Here is a 24,453-nt window from a genome sequence, read left to right on the forward strand (position 1 = left end):
AAATAAGAGAGCTTTTTTTAACTTGTAATAACGTTCACTGTACAGTATTCTATTTTAAAAACAAAAATAAAATAAGGGAGATTTTTTTTAAACTTGTAATCACGTAAATGTCTGCTCAAAGATATATGAGCTATCATAAACAGCATGATTTATATATACCAACAGTAGCGCATTATATGTGTTCAACTACTGTTAAATTCCTCTCAAATGGGAAGAGCCATTTCTTGCCATTTTTGAAGGCTTCCAGAAAAATCAGTTCTGTAACTAAATAGCCGTAGGACATATCAAATAAAAGCTTCAACTCTCATTTTCCATAAGAAAAAAAGAAGGTTTCTAGCTTTTACCATTTTGTAGTGAAGAACAGTCGAACGTTGCTAAATTTCTTGAAAATACTCGTTTTGAGTGAACTTGTGAGAAAAACGTCTTCTTGTGAAAAGATTCATTTCAAGCATAACTTTCACTTGCGTCTTTTTTTTTTAAGTTTTGCATTCGTGATAACTCTAATATCTAAACATCTTTCCATGAACACAAGGGTGCTTTGCTTGCAAAATAACATTTTATTGCAAATACTGTGAACCCATCCATGAACTCTGCAAGACTTTTTTAGCACCCGATGTTTCTGGTGACGTGATTACACCATTTCAGTCACTCAGGGGTCGCCCACACACTCTCGATGGCTGGGTTGAGGACGTGGGGGCTCCTTGATGTGTGGACAAAGATCTGATCAACGCCATTCAGGGGGGATTTATCATACTTAAATCATTCCCAAAGGCTTGATACTGATCAGCAGCACCAAAGCCTTTAGAATATTTATATATTATATATATATATATATATATATATATATATATATATATATATATATACTTACTTACTTACTTACTTATTGCTCCAGCGAAGGCCGGGGGGTCCCGTCCCTGTGCGTTGAGCCGACCAGATGAACCAGGTTTTTCCAATGCTGGCGGTCTTGTGCCAGCTGTTCTGCATATATATATATATATATATATATATATATATATATATATATATATATATATATATATATATATATATATATATATATATATATATATATATATATATATATATATATATATATTTATAAATATACACATATTTAAATTTTAAAAAACAACAACATATGTTTACGTTTATGCACTCGAGAACAATGCTTCTGAAAACGTACTTATATGTTATGGCACTGAATGAGTTAATTACATCTACTGCTTATTTTCATTTACTTTTTTAGATCTACCTTTTTTTCGTTTTCAAATTTAAAGGTGAGTTGTGTGGTTTGAAGTCTAATTAAAAAACATTTTCTAAATATTTTCTAAATGAACAAAAGATGAATAAAAACGGCCTTTTGAAAAATAAACCCTTTAACGAAGTATTTGAATTAAAATGTCATCATAATTGAATTCTACATCGTTTTTGAATTTTAGAACAGTTTTCATACCCACAGTTTTCATACCAATGTTGTTTGATAAAAGCGTTTTGACAAACAGGATACATGTATATATTTGTTTAATATGGAAATAACATCGAATGACAATATTATGTTAAGTTTGCTGCTGTAAAATTTAAAAACAATATCAAATTTAATGATTGTGAATGTTGCAGTTATATTTCGAAAAGGCCCTTTTAGTTGATTGATCTTTCATTTTAAGGCGCTTTTTATGAACCGAATGACGACACACACAGGTTTTCATATGATATGCTGTCACAGTCTTGTTCCACGGACAGACTGAGGAGATCATTTCTCCCTCATGCCATGAGGCTCTTTAACTCCACCCGGGGGAGAAAAAGCCCACATTAAACCCCACCACCACATTTGCATATTACCCTATTTTTTGACTGTGTGTATTTTCCGTAGCACCATTTAAATACTCTATAGCAAAACGTTATATTGGGTATTTTATTATTCTATATCTTTATTTTATTATTTTATTTTTCAACACTAGGATAGGATACTGCTGGAAGTGGGAATTTCCCTATGGGGGTGAAGAAAGTATCTATCTATCTATCTATCTATCTATCTATCTATCTATCTATCTATCTATCTATCTATCTATCTATCTATCTATCTATCTATCTATCTATCTATCTATCTATCTATACAGCTATCTATACAGCTATCTATCTATCTATCTATCTATCTATCTATCTATCTATCTATCTATCTATCTATCTATCTATCTGTATTTCCGTTTTGGGAAAATGGACGACTTCCGGTTTTAAACGTGTTATTGTTTTGGCTGTTGTTCGAGACGCCTGAGGATATTCTTTATAAGCGCTAGACTCGAAAAGGTCAGTGTTGTTCGTGTTTTTATAAACGTATATTCTAGAGACGTGTTTTGTTTTGCAATAACATTTGCCATCTGCTGATCGTTAAAAGGTTGCCATGGTGACATGATTTCTGACCCACTCGGATGCAGTTTCCCCAGCCAAGACACCAGAGGGCGCTAAAAAATCCAAAGTCAGGCGGTGGCGACCGAAGCACCAAAGAAGAATTCATAGGTCTAATTTTCGGACGACCTCCTTAATTCGGAACAAAAACATCACAATTTGCTTTTAAGGATTAAAACAGCGAGGTCCAAATCCAAGCTCACACACTGCAGAGGAGCAGGTAAAGCAAGCGCTATTCCTTTTCTTCCTGTCACATTTCAAATGCATACAAAAACCGCATTCGATCGGCGATTGCATCGAAGGCTTCTTGAATTGGTCAGGAATGGCTAGTTGAACAAAATGGAATCGCTTCATTCTAATATCGAAGTTCTACCGAAGATGATAAAACCCCTAGCTACAGCAAAAAAACATGCATGGAGTTGACATGCTTGAGTAGTAAATGGTAAATGCTCTGCATTTCTAAAGCGCTTTTCAAGTCAATGAAGAGCTCCCAAAGCGCTTTACAATGTGCTTCACACTTGACCCATTCACTCACACACGGGGGCGGCATGAGCTACCCTTTCTCTTTCTTCCAATAAAACTTGTGAGAAACGCCAGTGGGTTCTGTCTCCGTTCTGGTCATGACAGGAAATAGTTCTTTCTCAAGACTGCAATATGTTCTACCACGTTTTCAGTGGTGGGACAATTAGTTTTTCATTTACTCTTATTTTAAAGGTTCAAATTCAGAAATATTTTCCACCATCTCCTTTTGTTCTACCTTTATTAACAACCTTACACTTTCAGTTCAAGTGCCACCTGCCTGTCGCATTGCCTCTTATTTTAAAGTCTGCAAATGTAGTATCCCCCTTTTAAGTATGGTCCGGGTGCGCCATATATAGTTACTACATAAATTGACATGAAAGAGTACCGCATCACAAGAGCCTCGAACGCCTTATAATTATTAGAGGTACGGGGAGTAAGTTTGAGTATTTTTTCCGAAATGAGCGCAACAGCGCCACCCTTCTTCAAAGAGCGTGCTACATGACGGCTCACGTCGTCTTGAGGAGAAGCCTCATTAAACGGTAAAAACTCATCCGGTCCAATGTGCCCTCTAAGCTGCGCGTGTGCGCAATTGCGCACTTCCCAGAGCTATTCCGCGCAGAAGAAAATCGAGCCGGCTCACAAAAATCAGGGCTCCAAATTGCTCATTAAGAAGCCAACTAAGTCAAAGTTACGGTGCATGAAGGTAAAAATACACGGGTTCCCCGACGCTGTGTTCTAAATGCGGTACTTTGATGTCAATGTAGAAGTAGAACCAAGTTGAGTAAAGTCAGTAGAGTTGTTTGAAAACCGGCTTCTTCGGCTCGGCTCACTAAAAAGAACCGGCTCTTTGGGTTGTTTTTGCTTCTTTAATCCCTACACGACCAAATATTATGTCAAATGATGCACAAAATGACTTAAAGGAAGGGGGGGGGGGAACAGAACAAAAATGAAAAAGTAGTGAAAAACTGAGATTTGGCCTAACGCTGCGGCCCGTGCCGAACCCTTGCAGAAGCCGGTCGGAGGCCATGAATCTGAAAGGCCGTAAGCGAGCGCTCTTGCCCAGCCGACCGTCCCCGCCCGGCGTGGAGCAAATCCTGGAGGACGTGAGCGGCGCCCAAGCCGACGATGCCGTCTTCGCCGTCTCGGAGACGCCGGCAGACTCGAAACAACAGTCGGGACGCGGTGAGCCTCGCCCCGAGCGCCTGCCAAACTTCCTCTTATTAAGCCATGATAAACCTTCGAAACACAATGCGGCACCTATTTACTCACAGCGAGGCAGACTGTCAAACAGTTTGTTCCATGGGTTTTCATCGTAAAGTGTGTCAACTGTGAACATAGATTGTTTAATCAGCTTCCATATTAAGAATTATTTAGCGATTGACAGCCAAAACGGGGTCTGTTGCTGTGGCCCCTTGAAACTGTAATTTAAACGGTGTCCTCTATATAGTGGACCGAACCCGCCACTCATTTATGATATCTCGGCTCCGCGTGGTTTAGGGTCGCCCTAGCAATGCTTCACAACTGGCGTGTCAGGACCCGAAAGTGGGCCACGGACCCGGTTTCAGTGGGTAGCGGACCTTTGCCGCGGCAAAATCCTCAGAAAAGGAGTTTGGGTCAGTTCCAATCCTAAACAGTAGATGGCGACAATGCGCCGCGAAGGCAAGTAGAGCCCTGCCTTTTCACACCACAGAAAAAGACGAAACGCAGATACAGTAGAAAATGTCAATGATAGATCAGAGCTCTCCAACTTTTAGTTTAAGCGTCAAGATACTTTTTGCTGCTAACTAGTGCCACTCTCATATGCCTTTCTAAAATAATAACACATCTCGTATTACCTTTGTTGTCACCATGTTATTACCAGGTTAGTTTTTGCTAGTAGAAAGAAAAATTGAAAAAAATCCAGAAAGAGAGAGAAAGCGAGAGAGAGTGAGAGAGAAAGCAAAGAAAAGTGAGAAAGACAAAAATGAAAGAGGGGAAAAAAGATGGGAAAATAAAAAAAGAGATATCAAGCGGGGGAGAGAAAAGGAAGTAAGAGAGAGAAAGAAAGGGAGAAAGCGGAAGATAAGAAAGAGAAATTGGAGAAAGGGAGGAAGACAAAGGGAGAACAAAAGAGAGAAAAAGAAAGGAGAAAATGAGCGAGAGAAATAAAGAGAAAGGGAGAGAGTGAGAGAGAGATACGTAAGAAGTAGGGTTCATTTGACTCCATCAACCACAAAAAAATAAAAAAAATTGACAGGAAAATCACAATGACCCTGGTGGGGTTAGAGTTAGGGCATCACAGCTGTCCTCAGAGGGACCCGGATTACCGGCGAGCACCAGGTTGTAAAACCCTGTGATGGATGGATTTCTTAATATTGAAGTGAAGCGACTCCAATTGGTCGCCCATTCCTGCACCGAGCGCACCACGTATCTGTTATCCCAAGTGGAAAGCACCTGACCTCTGCTTTGTTGTGCTGCGTTCAGGGAGCGAAGCGGATCGGACTTTCGGGCAGTGTCGGCGCCACGCCGACATCACGCGGCAGCTGCAGGAAGCGCAGGAGGTCCTGAAGCGCCGGCGGAACCACCTGAAGGAGGCGGGTCTGCAACTGGAGCGCCACCTGGACCAGGTCAAAGCTGGACTCTCCTGAAGCTTCCTGGGTTCCGTCCCGGCCCGCCGACTTCCTTCCCGATGCCGTCCGGATTCCAAAGACGTGACCGTTCTCCGACTTCGATGGCACCGCAGAATTTGAGGAACCGCTACAAACGACACTCAATCAAATGTTTTCTTATGACTTTATTGGGAAAATGCATCCGGCCTATTTCACACGCGTGACGTCAACTTTTCAAAAGTGGTCGCGGTCGAGGCCGCCTGTGGTTGAGGTCCCGACGCCACCGCCGGGGTCTTTTTCTCGAGCTAAAGTAAATTGCAATCGCTAACACGCGATCCGCGCCAATGTCGTGTCTGTCACATGTTAAACACAAATAAACATACTGACGAATAACTAGCTTGTATGAGGAAGACTCGTCTTTCATGTCTTTTGGGGGCCAACCCGGGACCACTTCCTTCCCTTCGGTGCATGCAGAAACACTGGAGTCCATGTTCACCCTTCCGCATTGGTCTTATGTAGAATTATTTACAAACGAGCAACGCCATTTCCATTCTACTACTGGCTACCGACCATCGGTTGAAGGATCCCAGATCCCTTAAGCGCCCGGGTCATTGGGGCACCACCGAGGACGCGACTCTGGGGCTTTCTCGACTGCTGACGGTTCCCGGCCCGAAGGTCACTCATGCGGTTTTGCCAAGCGCTAATCCAGAGCTCGACGACGTAGAAAGCTCCTTGTTTGTTGCACAGAAAAGTGGACAATTGTGGCCCCAACATTCCAGGCCACAATTGTTCTACAAATAGAAAAACAACTACAAAAGGTAATGGGGTTTAGGGGAACTGCTGAGTAGGGACCCAGAATAAATGAGACCCTTGCTAAAGACGCCCGTTAGGCTGGAGGTGGAACTCGTTCAGACCGAGATACGGTAGGTGGAGCAAGGAAGCAAAAGACTAAGGCGACACCGAGTCAGGGATCTCTGCGATTTCTTTGCTCCAACATTTAGGACTGACTTTGGGTCTTGCGCTCAGCCTCCACACCCTGGAGATCCTGCGGAGCCGTCGTGGGTCTCGGGACGTAGTTGAACGGAGAAACCCTGGCCGCCTTGCTCGGGGAGGCTTGCCGGAAATGAACAACTCCGCCGTTGTGGCCGTTGGGTTTTCCAGTGGAAGCGGAGCCCTCTCGTACGGCCTCGTCTTCCGGGATCATCTCCGCGTTCGGTGTGTTGGAGTTGATCCCGGTGGCGGCTAGATCTTCCGTCTGAACCGTGGCATCGCTCATGCTGCGCGTGGCCAGGAGGACCGTCGACTTCTTTCTCGGAAATGCCGGCGATGGCTCGACCTCTTCGGGGGAAGGCGCCAGAGGTAGGGCGTTGGCCGGCAGAGTGCTTCTCAAAATCTGAGGGACGTCTTCGTCCCGGATCCTCCTCCAGGTGATACCGTCGTCGGGACGGGATCTCGGGCCTCGCTTTTTTCTGTCGTCTTCGCTTTTGGCTCTCCCGCTGGAATCGGAGGACGACGAGCGCAGGGAGGAGCGACTGGTCACCCGGCTCAAGACGTTGATACTGGGAGAGGAGGCGTGCCTTTTAAATGTTTCCACGACTGGTTGTTGTCTGGCTCCCCAAAGTTTCCCAGGAGCATTTTGTCGAGCTGCTCGGTGGGGGCTTTCCGAGCCGGTTCTTCCGGAGGGACGTCTTTGAGGCGGTTCCCTTTCCCTGGGAATCCCTACTGCAGCACTCGTGGCCTGTCGTTGAACTTCCGGTTGAGGTCTCTTATGTCTCGCACGGGTCACCGCCGTCTTCTTGGGCTGCTGGCCCACCACCTTCAATTCCTGGCAGCGTGATGAGCAGAGGAAGACCGCAGAGGCCCCGGGAACCGCTCTGTGGGGAGAAGCGTTTTTTGATCTTTTGAGTCCGCTCCTGGGGTCCTTGATGAACGTGAGCTGTCTCAAGAATCCATTGGAATCAGATTGTGACCGACTCGCATGGACCGGTGTCGGTCTGACCAGGTCGGACCGGTTGGCAGGACGGACACGGTTTCCACCGGCATGACTTTGGGTCACCGAAGTTTGGTTGGTGACCAAAGGGGACAAAGGTCGGGCCGCCTTGACGGAATTCTGCATAAAAGGGATTCTGACTGGTGACTTTTGGGTTTTAGTCGGTGGTGTTTTCTCAACTTTGTTAACGAAAGGAGCCCGTCCTTTTCTTTCAGGGGGGCTATCGGACGGCGGGCTGCTCAACGGTGTGCTATTCTTTTTCTGTTTGGGCCCGCTTCCTGTGCGAGTCGGCGACGGAAGCTTCTTCTGAGGACGTCTGGACGGTGTCGAGCTTCTCGACGATCCGGAGGAAGAACTCTTTGGTATCCTTGGAGGCGGCGTCGAGCTCCTTTTAGGCAAATAGACCTCAGTCTCCTGTGGTCTTCCCAACCTGTGAAGGCTCTTTGATCTGTGCTGAGCCAGCTCCGGGTTCTTAGGAGCGTCGATTTTGGTGGCTATCTTTCTGGGTGGGGGTATTTGAGACGGAGCAGTTTCTTTGATTGGAGTGTAGATGACTGTTCTGCCTCTGAAAACCACAGGCAAGTTGGGTACTGGTTTGCGCGGGGCAAAGTCCAGTGGTTTGTTGGCATTTTTGTCTTTCGCAAACTTTTTCTCCTTAGGGGTGAAGCTGGACGTAGACATAAAGGAGTAAACCGATTCAGTTTCTTCAGAGGAGAGTTCTTGGGATTTGGCCGCCTGAAGTCCGGTGACAACGGCGTTTGCACCTTCTTGAATGGCTCTCCATTCCACGCTGTTGAGGTCCGACTCTTCGTCCCAGCCAGGGTCATCGCTGTCTTCATAAATGCTCCACACCTCTGAGGCCTTCTGGGCTCGTTTTTGTTCGCTCTCAGATTTCTTCTTCCTGGCGCCGATCTTTCGTCTCTGTTTGGGCATGGCAGAAGTGATGCACTTCTGAAGGAGGTCATCCTCCGAGTCCATGCTGACAGAACTCGGAGAGCTTTGCTCCTCAAACTGGTTGTGAATGGTCAAGGACTTGGCCTGCTGAAACAAACTCAGGTTTTTGTTGTGCCGGCTCTTGTAGCCAATCTGCTGCATTCTGAATCTGTGGTCTTCAAACTCTGCCTCACTGAGAGAGCTCAGCGAGGAGCTGAGAGAATAACTGGTTGGGGCGTCGTCCTGCATCATGTTTTGCTTGATCCTGTGAAAGCCTCTTGGCTTTCCTTGAGAAGGCCTACCAATGTTGGACATGCTTCGTGAGAGAGTGCTCCTGCTGGCATCGCCCGCGTGCTTTCTTCTGGCTAGGTCGTTTATTTCCTCGTCGAAACGTTTGGTCCCATCTAAGGAATGAGACACCTGCGTTGCGCTTCTCCGTTGTCTGATGTTGCTTTCTGGCTCGGCTTTTATGACGGGTAGTTGCAGTTTCCCTGCAGGACCCCGACATGTCGTCGTCTTCTGCACGCCGGGAGAACGCTCGTAGTACCTCTGGCTGGCGACTCTGTCGGTCACTTCCTTGCTCTGCATCAGAACCTTCTGGGTGGGAACGACATGCTTGCTGGTGCGGCCTGCAGGAATCACCGGCTGTTTTTTTGTCTTGTTTGCTTTGTGAAAGTGGGAGAACATCCTCAAGTCTTGGATCCTCTTGGCCTCTCCATCAAGTACTCCTTGCTTGGAAGGGGGCCGTGCCGGGCCGTCGTTCACCGGGTACTGGAGCGTATCGTCGCTCAGGGACGTCGCGCTAGAGAAGTTGACGGCGGTCCCATCCGCCGAATCGGTGACGGACGAATCGTCGAACTTGACGTCCTTCTGCGGGATGACGATCCTCCTACCGGGATACAGCTGCGTTTTGCCGTTGGGTAGCATCATGTAAACGGGAAGGTGCAGAGCTTTTTGGGAAGCCAGAAAATGAGGGGAGATGTTTGTCACTAGGGAGGGCCTGACCTTCCTGAATTTGGACGGCATTGCCGAATTGATGCATTCCTTCAGGATCTCGATGTCGTCGTCAGAGTTGCCTTCGCTGTATCTCTCGCCCCCGTCGGCACTCTGGTCGTGTCTTTCCTGGACGGCCAGGTTTTTGTCCGTCTGCTGCAAGAGCGGCGTCAGTTTCAGTTCCACGTCCTTTTCTATATAGGGCTCGTGGAGGGGCAACGCGCTCAGGCTGGATGCGCAGGAGAAATTCTCAATGGGCTTTTCCACGGTGAAGTAAATCATGGTGTCTAAATCCGGCGGAAGGTCTAACCTGTCTTTGGAGTCGCTGACCTCCATCAACTTGCGCAAGCTCTTTTCCCACTGGGCTGCTGAGCCGACCATCTGCGTCTCACTTCCGTTGGATTCCACGCAACAAGGGGTCTTACTTCGACTGGGGGGCATGGTTTGACCCGGGCTGTCTGGAAGATCGCTCGGGCTGATGGCTCCGTCGATCATTTCGCTGCAGGGATCGCTTTGGATGGAGCTCGCGATGGACGCCGACTCAAAACTGCCCAGTGAGCTGACTGAACTACAGCGACTCATGACCAGAGGAGTGTCATGGACGCAGTTCTCAGAAGAACTGGACGGGGATCTGTCTTCCACCGCCGCAGGCGAGGATGCACGGAGGAAGACTTTTTCCCTCTTGGCTGGGCATGGGATTCCAACGGGATCGATCCCTTTACTCTGGAAGGTTTTGGAGTCTGTCATTAGCAGCTGGCTGTCACTTAGATCGTCCAAAGTCTCGTCCTCCTCAGGCTTCCTAACATCGTCTTCCACTTCAATAATTTCCAGCGAGGAGTCGCTTTCCAGTTCGTCGTCACCTTGTCCATCCAGCGCTCCGTCCCCAGAGGACAACGAGGACAAAGAGCTGCACCTAGAAAAGCAGATGGGCGTGTTCTCCACAGAGTATTTCTGGACAGTCTCCATGGAGCCGATGGTGGGACTCCTGCTGGATGCCATCGGGGAGAACTTTGTGATGCTGCCTCCGGTCATGGCAGTGGGGACCCAAGCTTGCCTCCTCATGGCTTCGGCGGCCTGAACGTTGATCGACGTCTTTGCGACGCCAAACTTGGCAACGCTTTGAATGAGCGGAACCTGCTGATACGTGGGAGAAAGTTTGATGGAGGCCATGCTGACATCAGAAGAGACTTTTGTGGAGATGCTGGCAGGCGTCTGCACCGGCGGCTCTTGGTTCTTTTCCGCATCGGAGTCGAGCAGTTCTAAAGCGATGTTGCTTTTGTTGTCTACGGAATCTCTCTCTGGGATTTCTTGCGGGATAGTCTGAGCCATGGAAGCCGCCCGCACAGTGTGGTGCTCTTGGTGAGCCACATTAAGATCCAGCTGGTTGGGTCGTTTTTGAAGGATCGGAGCTTTTGAGGTAGACCGGACTTGGTCTCTGCTTCCGCAGTAGCCGTCGCTGGTGCTGCCGCTGTTCAAGCTGTCTGTGGAAAGGCTCGCTCGAGTGCTCTTCAGGCGCAGCAAGGCGTGCGCCCTGCCGAGCCGTTCTCTATGGCACAAGCTGCTCTTCTCCGAGAGACGGCAGGGGGAACACGACTTGGCAGGGCTCTCGTTGAGCTCGTTTAATCCGTAGGGCCACTCGGCCAGGTGGTCTTCGGAACTGAGGCTAAAGCTGTCTTCGGAGGAAGTGTGCATGGCGATGTCCTCCACTAATCTGTCGATCTTGGCAACTGCGTTGGTGATCTTTTTAGCCAGCTTCTCCGCAGCAGCGCACACCTTGTCGTCAGGTGCCACTTGTCTCCTGTCCATCTGAGGCGAATCCAGGTCTCGCTCAGGTTTGTCGTCCGCCTTTGGGTTTTGCAGCATATTGGAGTTGTTAAGGTACGTGGACAGCATGGAAAGACTTCCGGTGTCCAGACTGGAGGAAACGTTGGGGGCTTCCTCGTCATCAAAACAGCCAGAATCCGATGCGTAATCCTTGGCCAGACTTTCAATGTGGCGCAGCTGTTTGTTGAAGCTCAAATGCTTGGGGCTACGTTTGTCCAGAGTGTCAAAAGTCTCAGCCAGGTGCTTGGCGTCCAGCTCCGCCTCTAGCGCCCTCTGTTTCCTCATATAAAGGGAAGGCACGCACGAGCCCGGCGAAAGTACCGAAGCGTCTTTGTACTTTGGCGGGCGGTTGGTCAGAAGGTTCCTCAGAGCTGCGGCACTTCCCATGGCGATCATCTTGTGTTTCGAGTGGATCAGATTGCGGAGCGTGCTCACCGCACCCAAATCCCAGAGCAGTTCCTGGTCTTTCGGGCTTCGCGCCGACAGGTTCCAAAGGGTTCCGCAAGCGTTGCTGACGATGGTCAAGCTATGCGAACGCAGGTGCTGCAGCAGAATCTGGAGGCAGTTGTGGTCCCTCAGGACGTGCCTGAAAACAGAAAACAATTTGTGACGCGCCTGAAAAGACAATCGGTCGGGACAAGTTTAGCTGTGACACAGACCGGTATTCTTCTTGGGAGGCCACCAGACTGGAAATATTTCTTAGGATGCCGCCGCCACTCTCAATGATGGCGAGTGAGTTTGTCTGGCAGCGGTATGTCAGCGTGCTGACCAGAAATCCCAGAGCGCCGTCCACCGCGCACACCGCCTCTTTGTTGTCCAGGCTGTGAGCTGACAAATTCCACAGCGCGCTGAGTAGACTCTTCAGAGTGGATTCCTGATTAAAACACAAGAAAAGGAGAAAGATGCTTACAACGCGTTGCTGGATGCGGAAGTCTCACATGAGCCTCACCTTGGTGGCCTGAAGGGCACACGTCATCAGGGCAGACACGCAGCCGATGTCCCTCAAGACGCGCTTGCTGCTGACGTCAGCTCGCCAGGACAGGTTCCTTAAAATGCTGGAGACCACCTGGTGGAGCTCTTCACTGTCTGAACCCAATTGGGCCACCAGTGCCTGCAGGCAACCCTTCCTGGAGCACAGCGTGGCCTGCGGGGGCAGATGAACACTTGACAACTTTGTTTAGGAGCAGGTAATTGGCAGGGCGAGCTCAAATGTTCAAGTTATCGACCTACTCGTGATGGCACCCTATCCCTCACCTTGTTGACCACATCCCCAAAGGTAAGGTTGGTCAGGGCCATTCCGGCGTATCGCCGCAGAGCCATGTTGATTGGGTCATTCTGGGCACCGTACATCTGTTGGTCCAGGTGGATCAGATCTGCCACCACCTGCAGACCACCTGAAGGGTGTGGGACAAGACTCTCATAACCTGACCCTTAAGCTTCCCTTTTGGCCTTTTTTTTGGAACTTAAGCCCACCTAATTCGTTCATTGCGCGGCGGAACTCTTCCTCAAAAGAGAGCTTCATGATTGCACACGTGGCCTGGCAGATCTGCGGGTCCACAGGTTCAGGTATATCTATAAAGGACAAAAATAAAACTGCTTCTTTTAGATTGTTCCGCAAATGTCTATTAAATCATTCCGACACACTCCAAAAGGTATTAATGGGTTCATAGAAATGGCACTCTCTCTTCAGAGAACCCTGTAACACTGACAGGTGTTGGTTTTTGGGCTTCAAGATTCACCAGTGATCGCAGTTGAAAAGGGACTGGTCCCGGTGTGGTTCTCCATCCATTCCCAGCCGCTGTCGCAGTAAATCCGGACCTGCTCCAGCATGTGCAGGACTCTCATCTCCCGGCGGGCCTGGCCCTCATCCTGCTGGGAGTAGATGATATTGTGCAGGGCAGCACTGGCCCTGGATTTGGCCTCACGGCTGCAGCAAGCTTCGCCGGGCCCGCCCGCTTCTGGGTGAAGGATCTGGACCAGCAGGGGGACGCAACCGGACTTCCTCATGGCGATGCAGCTGTCCTGCGAGCTGGACAGGGCCAGCAAGGTCCGGGACATCTCCTCCTTGTCTCTGTTGGCCAGCATGGACAGCAGCCAGAAGACCATCTCTACCTACAGGGGGCAAGAGGGATTAATGTCAGTCCATATGTTTCCTGTCATGCCAGTGTGAGAGCATCTACCTTGCTGCCCCCGTCTGCCCCCCCATCCGAGCTCGCTGAAGCGTTGTTCTCTGCTTCTCCTGCAGGAGGCCTCTCTGCACCCAACAGCTGCAAGCACACATGATAGACAATTTAGACGTTTATGTTTTTATTGAAATGCGCTTGTGTCTCTCTAATGTTATTCGGGAAGTGAACATGGACAAAGAGCGCTGGCAGACATTTTGGATGAATTGGAAAATGAGAGCGTCTCTGGGGGTGAGACAACAAGAAAGGGACAAATTGTTGGCACTCACTTACAAAAGCAGATTAGGCTGGCAGCCAAGCATGGCCTGCTGACAGCCAATCACAAACCGGATGATCTCCGTAGCAACCCCGAGTGGGAACGAAAGACGTGGCGCATCAGCACCTTCGGATGCAAGAATCTGAGAGGACGTAAGAAGCGAGACAATCGGCTTCCTCCTGAGCAGCCAACCACGTGGAAGGAGATGGACGACTGGAGAGAAAAGCAAGCACGAATGTGGGAGCGGTGCTATCCTCTCAAGTTCTCTCGTTAACCTTCTCCACATCACGGGGGACCAGAAACACCTCAAGACAAGTTTTGAGAAAGCCTTGAAGGACTTCAGCCGGTCAATCTATATTCCTACCCTCACCTATGGTCAAGAACTGTGGATCATGACCAAAAACAAGATCCTGGATACAGGCGGCTGTAATAAGTTTCCCTGGCAGGGTGGCTAGGCTCTCTCTTCAAGATAAGGTGAGAAGCTCAGTCCTCTGGGAAAAACTCTGTGTAGAGCAAGCTGAGTAGGCTCGGGCATCTGATAAGGATGTCTACTGGACGCCTCCCCCGGGAGTTTTTTTTAGCATGTCCAGCCGCGAGAAGGCTCCAGAGACGGCCCAGGACACGCAGGAGAGACTACGTCTCTAGGCTGGCCTAGGAACGCCTCGGGATCCGGTCGGATGAGCTGGAAGAAGTGGCTGGCTCCCTGCTGAGGGTGCTGCACCTGTGACCTAGAAGATAATGAATGGATGTATGGACTGACTATGCTGAGCCCTTTGCCTTCATCACCAGCCATCCTGCATGTTTGCTATCCAGAAGGACCCAGGACAGTTCTTCACGCCAACAAACGATACACAAGAAGGACAAGAGAGGGAAACTACTGTCCTTCAGCAGATTCTTTTCACGTTTATTTAAAGTGTGTTTAAAGGTAGGTCGCAAGAAAAAGTTGGGAAGAACAGAAAAAGGAGCTGACCGTGACCAGGGATGGAATCTGGGACTTCAGCAGCAGTTTTACAACGCCACAGAGAGACCGTCAAAAAAAGATTTCACTTGAGCACTGTAGAGCAAATAAGCCCAGCACAAAATTGACTTCCAAGTAACTCAAAACTTAGGAAACGAGTGCATCCCTTTTGAACAGTTCCCGAACGTACCAATCCACCATCATGAAATCTGATAACATGAAGTTTTGAATGTCATTAAAACATCACCGTATGTAATGATGTCGATTGGAGGGGCATTCTTAAGCGCAGAACATGACGCAAATTTCTCACTTCTTTGGCCTGCTAACAAGTTTAGCAACTTATATACCATTACCTGATACTGGGCGTATCAGATATCTAAGACCGCGCCCATAGAGGCATGAGAAGCATCCCCTGGTCCATATAAAAAGGGAACTGATCGATAGTTCGCTCTCTTTCCTCCTGGCTCATGTTACTACCCTGCATGGCAGGTGCTTAATGTGGCTGCCTACACTACGGCCTTAAGTTCAGCACACGGGCCACACGTTGTGACCAACCGAGATCTCCCCGCGACGCAAGTAAGGTGACGGCTATAGATTTGACTCCATGTTGGCTGGTTCTTGGGGGGAAAAGCGTTTTTTTCTGTACAAGGGAATCTCCCAAAATCGACGAGCCTTATTGCAGGAAACTTTCTTTTCGTGCTAGTAACTTTCAGCGGTCGAAAACTCCCATAATCTCCGGCGCCTCCTTCCCCTCCTTTTTTTCTATCATTAATTCTCTGCGTTAATAAATTGTGTGTTTTATTTCCATTGACCTGGTTCATCGATTCCATTTTCTTGGGATAAGTCATTCATATCAGAACTCAAAGAACTCAAAGTAATAACGTTTTTTTTTTTTTTTAAATCAGTGTAGGAAATTCTAGCATCCTTTGGAGAAAAAAACGATTTATGGTGGAGCACAAGCAACACCTAGAGGCAAATTTGTTTACGGATTGCAGTAAAGAATCGTTTGTTTCAAAATGAAAGCTAGAAAAAATGCCAGAATGTAGCCTTTAGATCTATCACAGACCCCTTTTTTACAAGAGTTTGGACAAATGGCCAAAGAAGTGGATGGTGACCCAGGTTGTTCTGGCCCACCGACGACTTGGTGTCTTTGAGTGCCGGACCTGCAGTTGACTCTCCTGAGCGCCTTGGCCGTCCCGCAGTTCCTCCTCCAGCTGCTCCAGACGAACCAGGCGCATCTGCAAGACAGGCCAGGATTGGTGATGGGTCGGCGACGGTCCCCGGTCTCGGCGCGGTCCTACCTGAGCGCGCCGGATCGTCTCCTCGCTGCTGCCGAAGCGTTCCTCCATCACGCAGCGCACCTGCCGGACTTCGAACTCCAGCTGCTGGCGGATCAGGTCCATCTGAAGGGAAAACTGCACAAGGGGGCGCAGGTGAGCCAACGTCAAGAACTTCGGGGGAAAAACCCGGAAGCTTTTTGGGGATCGGTGACGTGCGGTCGGGGGAGGCAGATGAGGCCTAATGAAATGGTTACCTCTATTCAGTGTAAGTTTTGATTCAACGTGACCATTTTTGAATTTTCTATTCGACCTATAAACTTATCAATGGTCCTTTGTAAATCTTGAGGGTTTTGTACAGTCCTCTCCTGTTCTCCTTGTAAGTTCAAAATCAATCGACGTCTTCTTAATTTATTTTGTGCGAGTTTGGTTCTTTGAGCCAAATCTTGGTTTGTACTGTCTTGTTCTGTTGTCCTCCCTTGTTATGATACATTTGTCGTCTTTCCTTAGTTTGAGTGTCGGTTAAACGATTCATTTAACAATTGGTTCTTCAAGTTGAAGATTGTAACTCTTGAGGGTTTTGTACCGTCGTCTCCTGTTCTCCTCGAAAGTTCAAAATCAATCGATGTCTTCTTTATTTATTTTTGCGCGAGTCTTAAACTATTAGTTCGGTTCTTCGAGCCAAATCCTGAGGTTTGTACAGTCCTGTTCTGTTCTCCGTGCAATTTCAAAATTCATTGGTATCTTTCCTTATTTTGAGGGATCATTAACTATTAACTTCACAATTTGGTTCTTTGAGCCAAATATTGTACATCTTGAGGGTTTTGTACAGTCCTGTCCTGTTCTCCTTGCAGGTTCAAAGTCCATTGCTGTCTTCTCTCCTTACATTTAACGTGGAAAAGACACTCAAAGTATCAACTCCTCTTTATCTTTTATTTCTTTTCATATTTTTGAAAGCTCCGGACACGTTTGGTTTCGGGGTTTCTTTGGGGTCCGTTAGAGCTCTTTAAGCATTTTGAGTTTTTAACCATCGTATATTTGGGTGTCAGTGCAGAGTTACCGAGTCAATGCGGGGCAGTTGTGTTAACTTCTGCGACAGCGCCTCCAACTGGCTGAAGTACCAACAGCGCTCTCGCTCCTCGCGGTCCATCTCGCCCAGGAGTTGGTTCCTGAGGGGGGTCGAGGGGTATAAAACAGTCTTATTGACAAAATCCATATACTTGTGTGCTTTATGTGCACCTGGCCCCGCCCACCTCTCTTTGTAGAGTTCATCCACGTGATGGTCGCTGAGGCGTCCGTCGGCCCCGCTGAAGACGGCCGTTTTGGGCGGAGCCCCGTCCAGGAAGTGATCCGGCGACAAGATGGCGGCCACGTGGGTGTGGGACGAGGGGGGCGGGGCCCGGCCGGTCCCTCCTTCCGCGGGACCGCCCCGATTGTCCGGCAGCTGCTGCGGGCGGTCGGCCTGGTGGGCTCCGTGCTTGAGCTCGTAGTAGTTGCTCAGGTCCGTGTGCAGCTCTGCGAGGCGTTAGCAGCGGCACGTTAGCGCCGGCGGTCCCGAGCGTTTGCCGTAGCGCCGGAGAGGAGACGGCTCAAACCTTTAAGTTGGTGCAGCACGTCGCTACGTCCCGAGGAGGCCAGGGTCCCCGCTTCCTGCTCCAGTTTACACTGCAGCTGCTTCAGCACCTCCTACGTGACAAACGTGCACAACCGTTGACGGGATTCGGGGCTTTTACCGCACGGGTGTCGGAATCGTCGGAGCACACGCGGAGGGGAATAGTTTGTCCCGGGGGCCAAACTGTTAGAACGAGTAGGGGAGAGAGTGCGTAAGAGAGAGAGAGAGAGATGGCAAGGGACAGACGGGAAGAAAAAGGGAGACTGAATCCAAAAAGAAATAAAGGAGAACGGAGCGGGATAGAGAGAAAGACAAATGGAGAAAAACAGAAATTCAGAAAGAGGTGGAGAGGGAAAACTGAGAGAGCTAGATAGAAAGAGAGATATAAATAGAGGCAAAGAATAAGAGAGATACCCCGGGGCCGGACTATTAGGTAAAGATGGAAAGAGAGAGTGAAAAAGAGAAAGTCGTATCTGTCCAGGGGCTTCGCCAGTGTCAACATCAAGCGGACGCGTTTCAAACCGCAGCTCATTTTTCTTTCGCGCTTCCCCGAGTGTCGTCTCGCGGGCCGGATGGAAAACCTTGGCGGGCCCCGTCCGGCCCCCGGGCCACCGGTCGGACAGCGATGGCTTACGGCGCCCCGGCTCACCTTCATGCCAAAGGTCTCGCTCTCCAGCTTGCACAAATGGTTGGAGTTGTCCTCTAGCTCCCTCCGCAGGTGGGAGTTCTCCTGGCGCAGTGCCGCCACCTGGTGGGCCAGCTGGTCGTAGGACGCCACCGCGTTAGCCATCTTAGCTCGTCCGCTAGCTAGCGCCCTCGGCGCCCCCTGCAGGAAACATTGAAACCTTGTTACTGTCTTTTTTTAGCGAGGTGAGCTTCGTGCTAACGCTTATCCAATTCAAAAGGGATTTGGATCGTTTCATTGCTCCCTTTTTCTTTCTTTCTCCCTCTCTTTCTCTCATTTTCTTTTTCTTTTGTTGTTCTCGCTCTCTCTCCTTTTTTCTCCTTCTGGTTCTCTTTTTCTCCCCCCCTCTCTCTCTCCCTCTAGTCATCCCTCCTTTCCATCCACCCCTTCTCTTTCTTTCCTCTCCCCATCTCATTTTTTTCTACTTTCCGTTCTCCCTCTCCCTTCCACGTTTTTATTTTTCTCTCTAACATTATCTCTCTCGTTCTCCCTCCTTACCCTCCCTCTTTCTTTTTCTCTCTTTCCTTCTCTTTCCCCTTCTCCCTCTCCCTTTATCCCTCTTTTTTCTTTCTCTCCCAGTCCCTCATTTTCTGCAGCTATTTTCCTCTCTTTCCTCTTTTATTTTATTCTAACCCTCCCTCCCACCGTTTTTGTCTCTCTCTCTTTCTTTAATTTTCTTTTTTTCCAATCGCTCCCTCGCTCCCACCTTCCATCACTCCTATCTTTTTCTCTCGCTCTCTCTCTCTATTCTGCTTTCTTTCTCTCTTTTTTTCGTTTTCAGGGTGAAAGAGTTTTTTTTGTTTTGCTTTGTTTTTGCAGTTTTTGCAATGACCACTAGGGGGTGGTGGAGGTGGTGGGGGTAGGCGTTGAAAAGGGAGAAAACGGGGACCTCATGTATTATTTCGCTTTCATTCTCAAAAGAAAAAAAATACAAGCGCACAAATACTACTACAGTATTACTAAAACGCAAAAAAATAATACTACGCAATATTACAATAGAAAAACTACAAAAAAAATAATATTTATAAAATACTGAAGAAATACTACAAAAAGAATACGAATAGGATAAGAAAATTCTACTACAGAAATACTACACTAAATTAATATAATACAAAATACTACCATGGAAATATTAAGACAGAAATACTCCAAAAGTATTTTTACAGGAATCTTATGACCGAAATGCGACAAAAATACAACTACAGTATTTCTACAAAAAATATCTACAATGAAAATACTTCAATAATACTACAGAAATACTACAAAATAATACTATGGTAATACTACAAAACACTACTGCAGAAATACAACAAGACTACTACCATAAATGACAGTAATACTAGAAAACTAGATGTCAAATGTTGTGGTTAAAACAGGGACCTAATATATTGCTTTCATTGTGACGTTTCAAAACAGAATCAAAGAAATGAATCTATTAAAAAACATATACAAAAAAAAAACTTGTGGTCTGCATGTATATTTGTAACGTATGAAAAAAATGGCCCAATCGCCAAGATCGGCCCCACGGCCAAATATTTGAACCCAATTTAGCCCCTGACTACAAAACATTGCCTGAGAAACTCGGGAACAGGGGGCATCGTTTTAACAAGAAATCCAATCTCCTTCCAACCAACTCGAGCTGAGTCAACGAAGCCCATTTTCATCTCCCGCCAGAGTGTCCTCTTCCCTTTCGTAGGGTGTACAGCCATCTTTTGCTGTGACAGCAAAACCCATAGAACTGCAAAATGCCGGATCGAAACGCGAGAAAGACGGCCGACAAGATGGCCGTTTTAGTTCCGATCTGAAACCGACACGATAATCAACAAATTCATGACTAAGATTTCCTAAAAGCAACTTACGGTACACTGCCAATTGAAGTATATGCAAACCCAAGGACTTGCTACACAAATTTACTCAAAAAATACTTTGAAATATGAAAATGGGCATGCAACAAAATACTACTACAGTTCTACTATAGCACAAAAATACAACTAGAAATAAGACAAAATTTGACCACTGTATGTGACGAAAATAGAGAGTCTACACGTTCGTAGATTGGTCCTTTTTGTCTAGAAATATCTGATTTTTTTTGTGGTATCCTTTCTTTTATCAACATGCCAAGAAAATATCAGTGGTGTTTTGATGGCAATAATGCCAATGTACAATCTCTTTCTTTTTTCTCTCTCGTTCAAAATATCGACTTTGTTTCTCATTTAGCTGTTGTTGCCAAATAAATGATATACAGTGGAACCTGGGTTTTCGAACGCCTCTCAGTTCGGACAAATCGGTTCTCCGCCAAAAATTTCGAGAAATTCTTGCTTCGCTTTTCGTTCAAAAAAAACGGAGTTCCAACGCCGGTACGCTAGGGTGCGAAGCTGAACGGCGTACGGGTGTAGATTGCCCCCACCCCTCGTGAAGAACTGTTATGACGTGCGCGCGCACTTCTTTTTGCTTTCGCTTTAGATATCGGTGAACGGAGTGTTTTAGCCCCTAATTATGCCTCTGAAGACGGTCGGTGCTAGCAGCAAAGTTGCTACAGGTGAAAAAAGAAGAGTAGTGCGTACAACTATTGCATTTAAGAAAGAAATAATAGCAAAATATGAAGGAGGTGTGCGAGTTTCCGATCTTGCTATACATACAGCATGGCTTCTGCAGACCACCACAAAGGTAAGAAATCCTATTCATAATTCTTTTCTTTATCCTTTAGCCGCTCACCACTTTTTGTGGAGACCCGGGTGCTAAATGACGTGTAAACGACCTAATTTTTTTATTTTGACACGTTCATGTTAGCGTCATCTTTCGTACGGAAGATGACGCTAACGCGAACGTACGATTAGCCTGGGTTAACTTCATGTTTACGTTCATGGTAAACATTCAGGGTGTTGGAAGGGATTAAAACGATTTTACATTACTTTTAATGGCAAAAACGATTTTCAGTGATCGACCAAATCAGTTTTCGAACCAGGTTCTGTAACGGATTATGGTCGAGAACCCAGGTTCCACTATATATATATATATATATATATATATATATATTGTCAGGACCAGGACAGGAAGCAGAACCCGCTCGCGTAACGTTACAGTTTATTGGGGAGAAGACAAAAGGAGCGCACACTCGATCCGGGGATCGTTGGTCGCGGGGTGTAGCTTGCTCGGAAAATCAAACAGATTGTGGCGAGAGCAATACAGGAGCAAAAACACGGGGGAAAAAAACAGAGATTCACAGGGCTTGGCAAACGAGCAAAAACACAGGCTCGACGTTTCACAACAGTGTTTCGCAGACGCTCCGACAAAACGCGACTCGCAGGACAGCGTTTAAGTAGTCACAGGGAGCAATCTGTTAACGAACTGGTGTCCATGGGAGGGGTCAATTGGACGCCCTGGCAACCGTGACAGAAGCTAGCGCCACATGGGGGAAATAGGGCGCCATGGCAACCGTGATATATATATATATATATATATATATATATATATATATATATATATATAAATAAATAAAGCACGGCGGCGCAGTGGTTAGCGCTTGTGCGGCACAGTTCATGTCATGGGAACCTGTCGTGGGTTCAAATCCAGCTCCAGACTTCCTGTGCGGAGTTTGTATGTTCTCCCCGTGCTTGCGTGGGTTTCCTCCGGGGACTCCGGTTTCTTCCCACGTTCCAAAAACATGCATTTCAGGTGAATTGGCCGGTCCAAATTGTCCCTAGGTGTGAATGAGCGAATGAGTTGTCTGTCCCTGTGTGCCCTGCGATTGGCTGGCAACCAGTTCAGGGTGTCCCCTGCCCACTGCCCGGAGATGGCTGGGATGGGCTCCAGCCCCCCCGCGACCCTAATGAGGATAAGCGGTACAGCTGATGAGATGAGAGATGAGATATATATATATATATATATATATATTCTTCTTTTTTTCCCTTCTTTTCTTTCCTGGTGTTTTTCTTTCTTTTGTCTTTCTTTTCCTTTTCTCTTCCATTTTCCCCATTTCTTTTGTTATTACTATTTTTTTTGTGAATTGTTTTTGATGCTGTTATTGGCAGTTATTTTGATGGTATTATGATGATTATTTCTAAGCACTATGTTGTGTGTGTGTGTCTATTTATATTGATATTTTGATCTCTTTTTATCTCTTTTTATTTCTTCAAAGCCTCTAGATTACCCTGGAGCGCCACGTCTAATCTCTTTGCATACAAACAACGTCGATAGCGATGACCATTTTGAAGATTGGATTGACGCGGGGGACTGAGGCCACGCCCCCGCGTGCGACGTCATCGATTGGGGGAGTGACGTCACGCATTAGGCCCCAGCGGGAGGAAAATGAGCTCAAATGGATTTCTCTCTCTCTCTCTCTCTCTCCGTCTGTCTCTTTGTCTCTCTCCCATTTCCGAACGTAAACAGACAATGAAGAAGGCGAGGCTCCTTCATTTTCGTCGTGCTTGTGATTCTCGCGAGAATCCAAAAAGGGGATGTTGCAAAACCTTCACCCCCACCCCTCTCTTCTACTACCGACCCCCCCCCGTATCACCGAGACGCAAATTGGAGGTCATTTGGGGGTGAAAGCCGTTTGCGCATCCTTTCTCTTTGTGTCTTTGTGCAGCCTCCATTTTGCTGCCCTGTGCGCACCTGCAAGATGGAGGCGGCCTCCATCCCTGGACCCCCCCACCCCCTCCAGAACCCCACCCCCATCCCTCAAAAACATGCCGATACGAGATGCGCACCTGAATGACCTTGGAATGGCGTCGACGTCCTTGGGAAGCTGACAAAAGACGGCCCCCGGGACCAGGACCAAGAACCGAGACCAGGACCAGGATGCGGGAGCGCTTCTGAGGGGAGGCAGGCAGGGAGGGGCTGTTGGATGCCAATGTGTCGTTCGCGAACGGAACGCCTCTGTCAACCGACTCTTTGAAGCATCGGCGAAAGCAGGCGGTTTTTGGAGGTGCTCAAGCCCCTCCCCCAAAATATGAAAACTCTCTTCCCCCAATAAAGGAAAGGACGGGCCGAAATACCATAAAAAATGATAGGAATATTTTGTATATTTGCAGTGTTACGCAATAGTATTGTTCTAGTATTTCCATGGTAAATTGATTGTAGTATATCAGTATATTACTCTATATCTAGTATATTAGTAGTATTTCTAGGTATTATTACTCTAGTTGTGGTTATATATGTATTTTTATAGTATTACTGTACTTTTATTTTGTAGTATTTCTACAATAGTATTTATATCATATTTGGTTCCCATAAGATCATTTTGGTACTATATCTATAATATTTTTGTAGTCTTACTGTATTTATAATTTTCTGTAGTATTTCTGTCATGATACTTCCGAGGGTTTCATTTCGGCTCACGGGACGATGCTAAAAGAAGCACAAGAGAAAAATGACTCGCAGTCTGAAATATGTCCACTGGATGCCGCCCAAAGTCGGGCACCACGCACAAAGCAACTGAATTTGGATTTATTTATTTCTCTCTCTTTCTCTCTCTCTCTCTTTCTCCCTTTCTCTTTCTTTTTCTTTATCCATTTCTCCCTTTCCTTTTATATATTTTTGGGCTCTTTCTGTCATTTTTCTTTCTTTAATCCCTCTCATGCTCCCCTTCTCTCTCTCTTTCCCCCTCTAATGAAGTGCCTCCTAGTGGTAAAAATCCCGTTCATTAAAAAACAAATATCGATTCAAATCATTGGCACAAATACATGACTACGTATAGATGTGATTTCTTTTTTTAAACTCACAGGGTGAGAAATTTCTATTTTTCACGTAACATAATATGAGCCGCACCTACCGGGAAATATTGTCTGCCATCTTGCTGCTACGGAAACCGCCAAAAAATAAAAAGCCTACGCCAAAAAAGAAGTGGTGGTGCTCTATGGTCATTTTGAGTCTCTGTAGTTTTCGTTTTACTTGAGATTTTTAGCTCTTGTTTTCTGTTGTCTGACAGAATACTGGTCAAATGACACACTGTCCCTTCAATATTCCCGTGGAGGTGGGGTGGGGGGCCTCAAACTATCGTCCGAAGATCTCACAGTAATATGGTGTGGGCTCTGCTGCCCCCTACAGCACAGTGTGTGCGTGACGCGCTCAATGGTAAGGCACGCCTCTGTGGTAGTGAGGGGAATTCCGTCTCTTTTTCGGGAAGCGGCTTTTTCGGCTCGCTACACGGCTCTTCGGGTGCTTTTTCTTGTTTTCATCCAGGGAAGTCGAACTCCTTTTAGTCCGGGTGGGGGAGGGGAACACA

General features: G+C 47.3%; 2 protein-coding genes across 2 annotated transcripts; one reads left to right on the top strand and one right to left on the bottom strand.

Annotated features, from left to right (window-relative positions):
- Positions 1 to 2,399: 2,399 nt before the first annotated feature.
- c12h19orf25 (chromosome 12 C19orf25 homolog) lies at positions 2,400 to 5,912 on the top strand. Its single transcript, XM_088349030.1, has 3 exons — positions 2,400 to 2,626; positions 3,938 to 4,110; positions 5,392 to 5,912. Exons 2-3 carry the CDS (start codon positions 3,954 to 3,956, stop codon positions 5,553 to 5,555), a joined length of 321 nt encoding a protein of 106 aa, XP_088205156.1. The 5' UTR covers positions 2,400 to 2,626; positions 3,938 to 3,953; the 3' UTR covers positions 5,556 to 5,912.
- On the bottom strand, positions 5,687 to 23,089 carry apc2 (APC regulator of WNT signaling pathway 2). The gene is made up of 14 exons (XM_088349029.1): positions 22,937 to 23,089; positions 18,192 to 18,368; positions 17,526 to 17,616; positions 17,184 to 17,445; positions 16,991 to 17,099; positions 15,955 to 16,068; positions 15,817 to 15,891; positions 13,437 to 13,523; positions 12,996 to 13,368; positions 12,730 to 12,828; positions 12,511 to 12,650; positions 12,206 to 12,400; positions 11,916 to 12,130; positions 5,687 to 11,842 (listed from the first exon to the last, which is right to left on the bottom strand). The coding sequence occupies exons 2-14, from the start codon at positions 18,330 to 18,332 to the stop codon at positions 6,514 to 6,516; spliced, it is 7,230 nt and encodes a 2,409-aa protein (XP_088205155.1). The 5' UTR covers positions 18,333 to 18,368; positions 22,937 to 23,089; the 3' UTR covers positions 5,687 to 6,513.
- Positions 23,090 to 24,453: the final 1,364 nt, after the last annotated feature.

This window comes from Urocampus carinirostris, chromosome 12, assembly GCF_059441175.1.
Source record: "Urocampus carinirostris isolate Australia breed hairy pipefish chromosome 12, RoL_Ucar_1.0, whole genome shotgun sequence".
In the NCBI taxonomy this organism is placed as follows: domain Eukaryota; kingdom Metazoa; phylum Chordata; class Actinopteri; order Syngnathiformes; family Syngnathidae; genus Urocampus; species Urocampus carinirostris.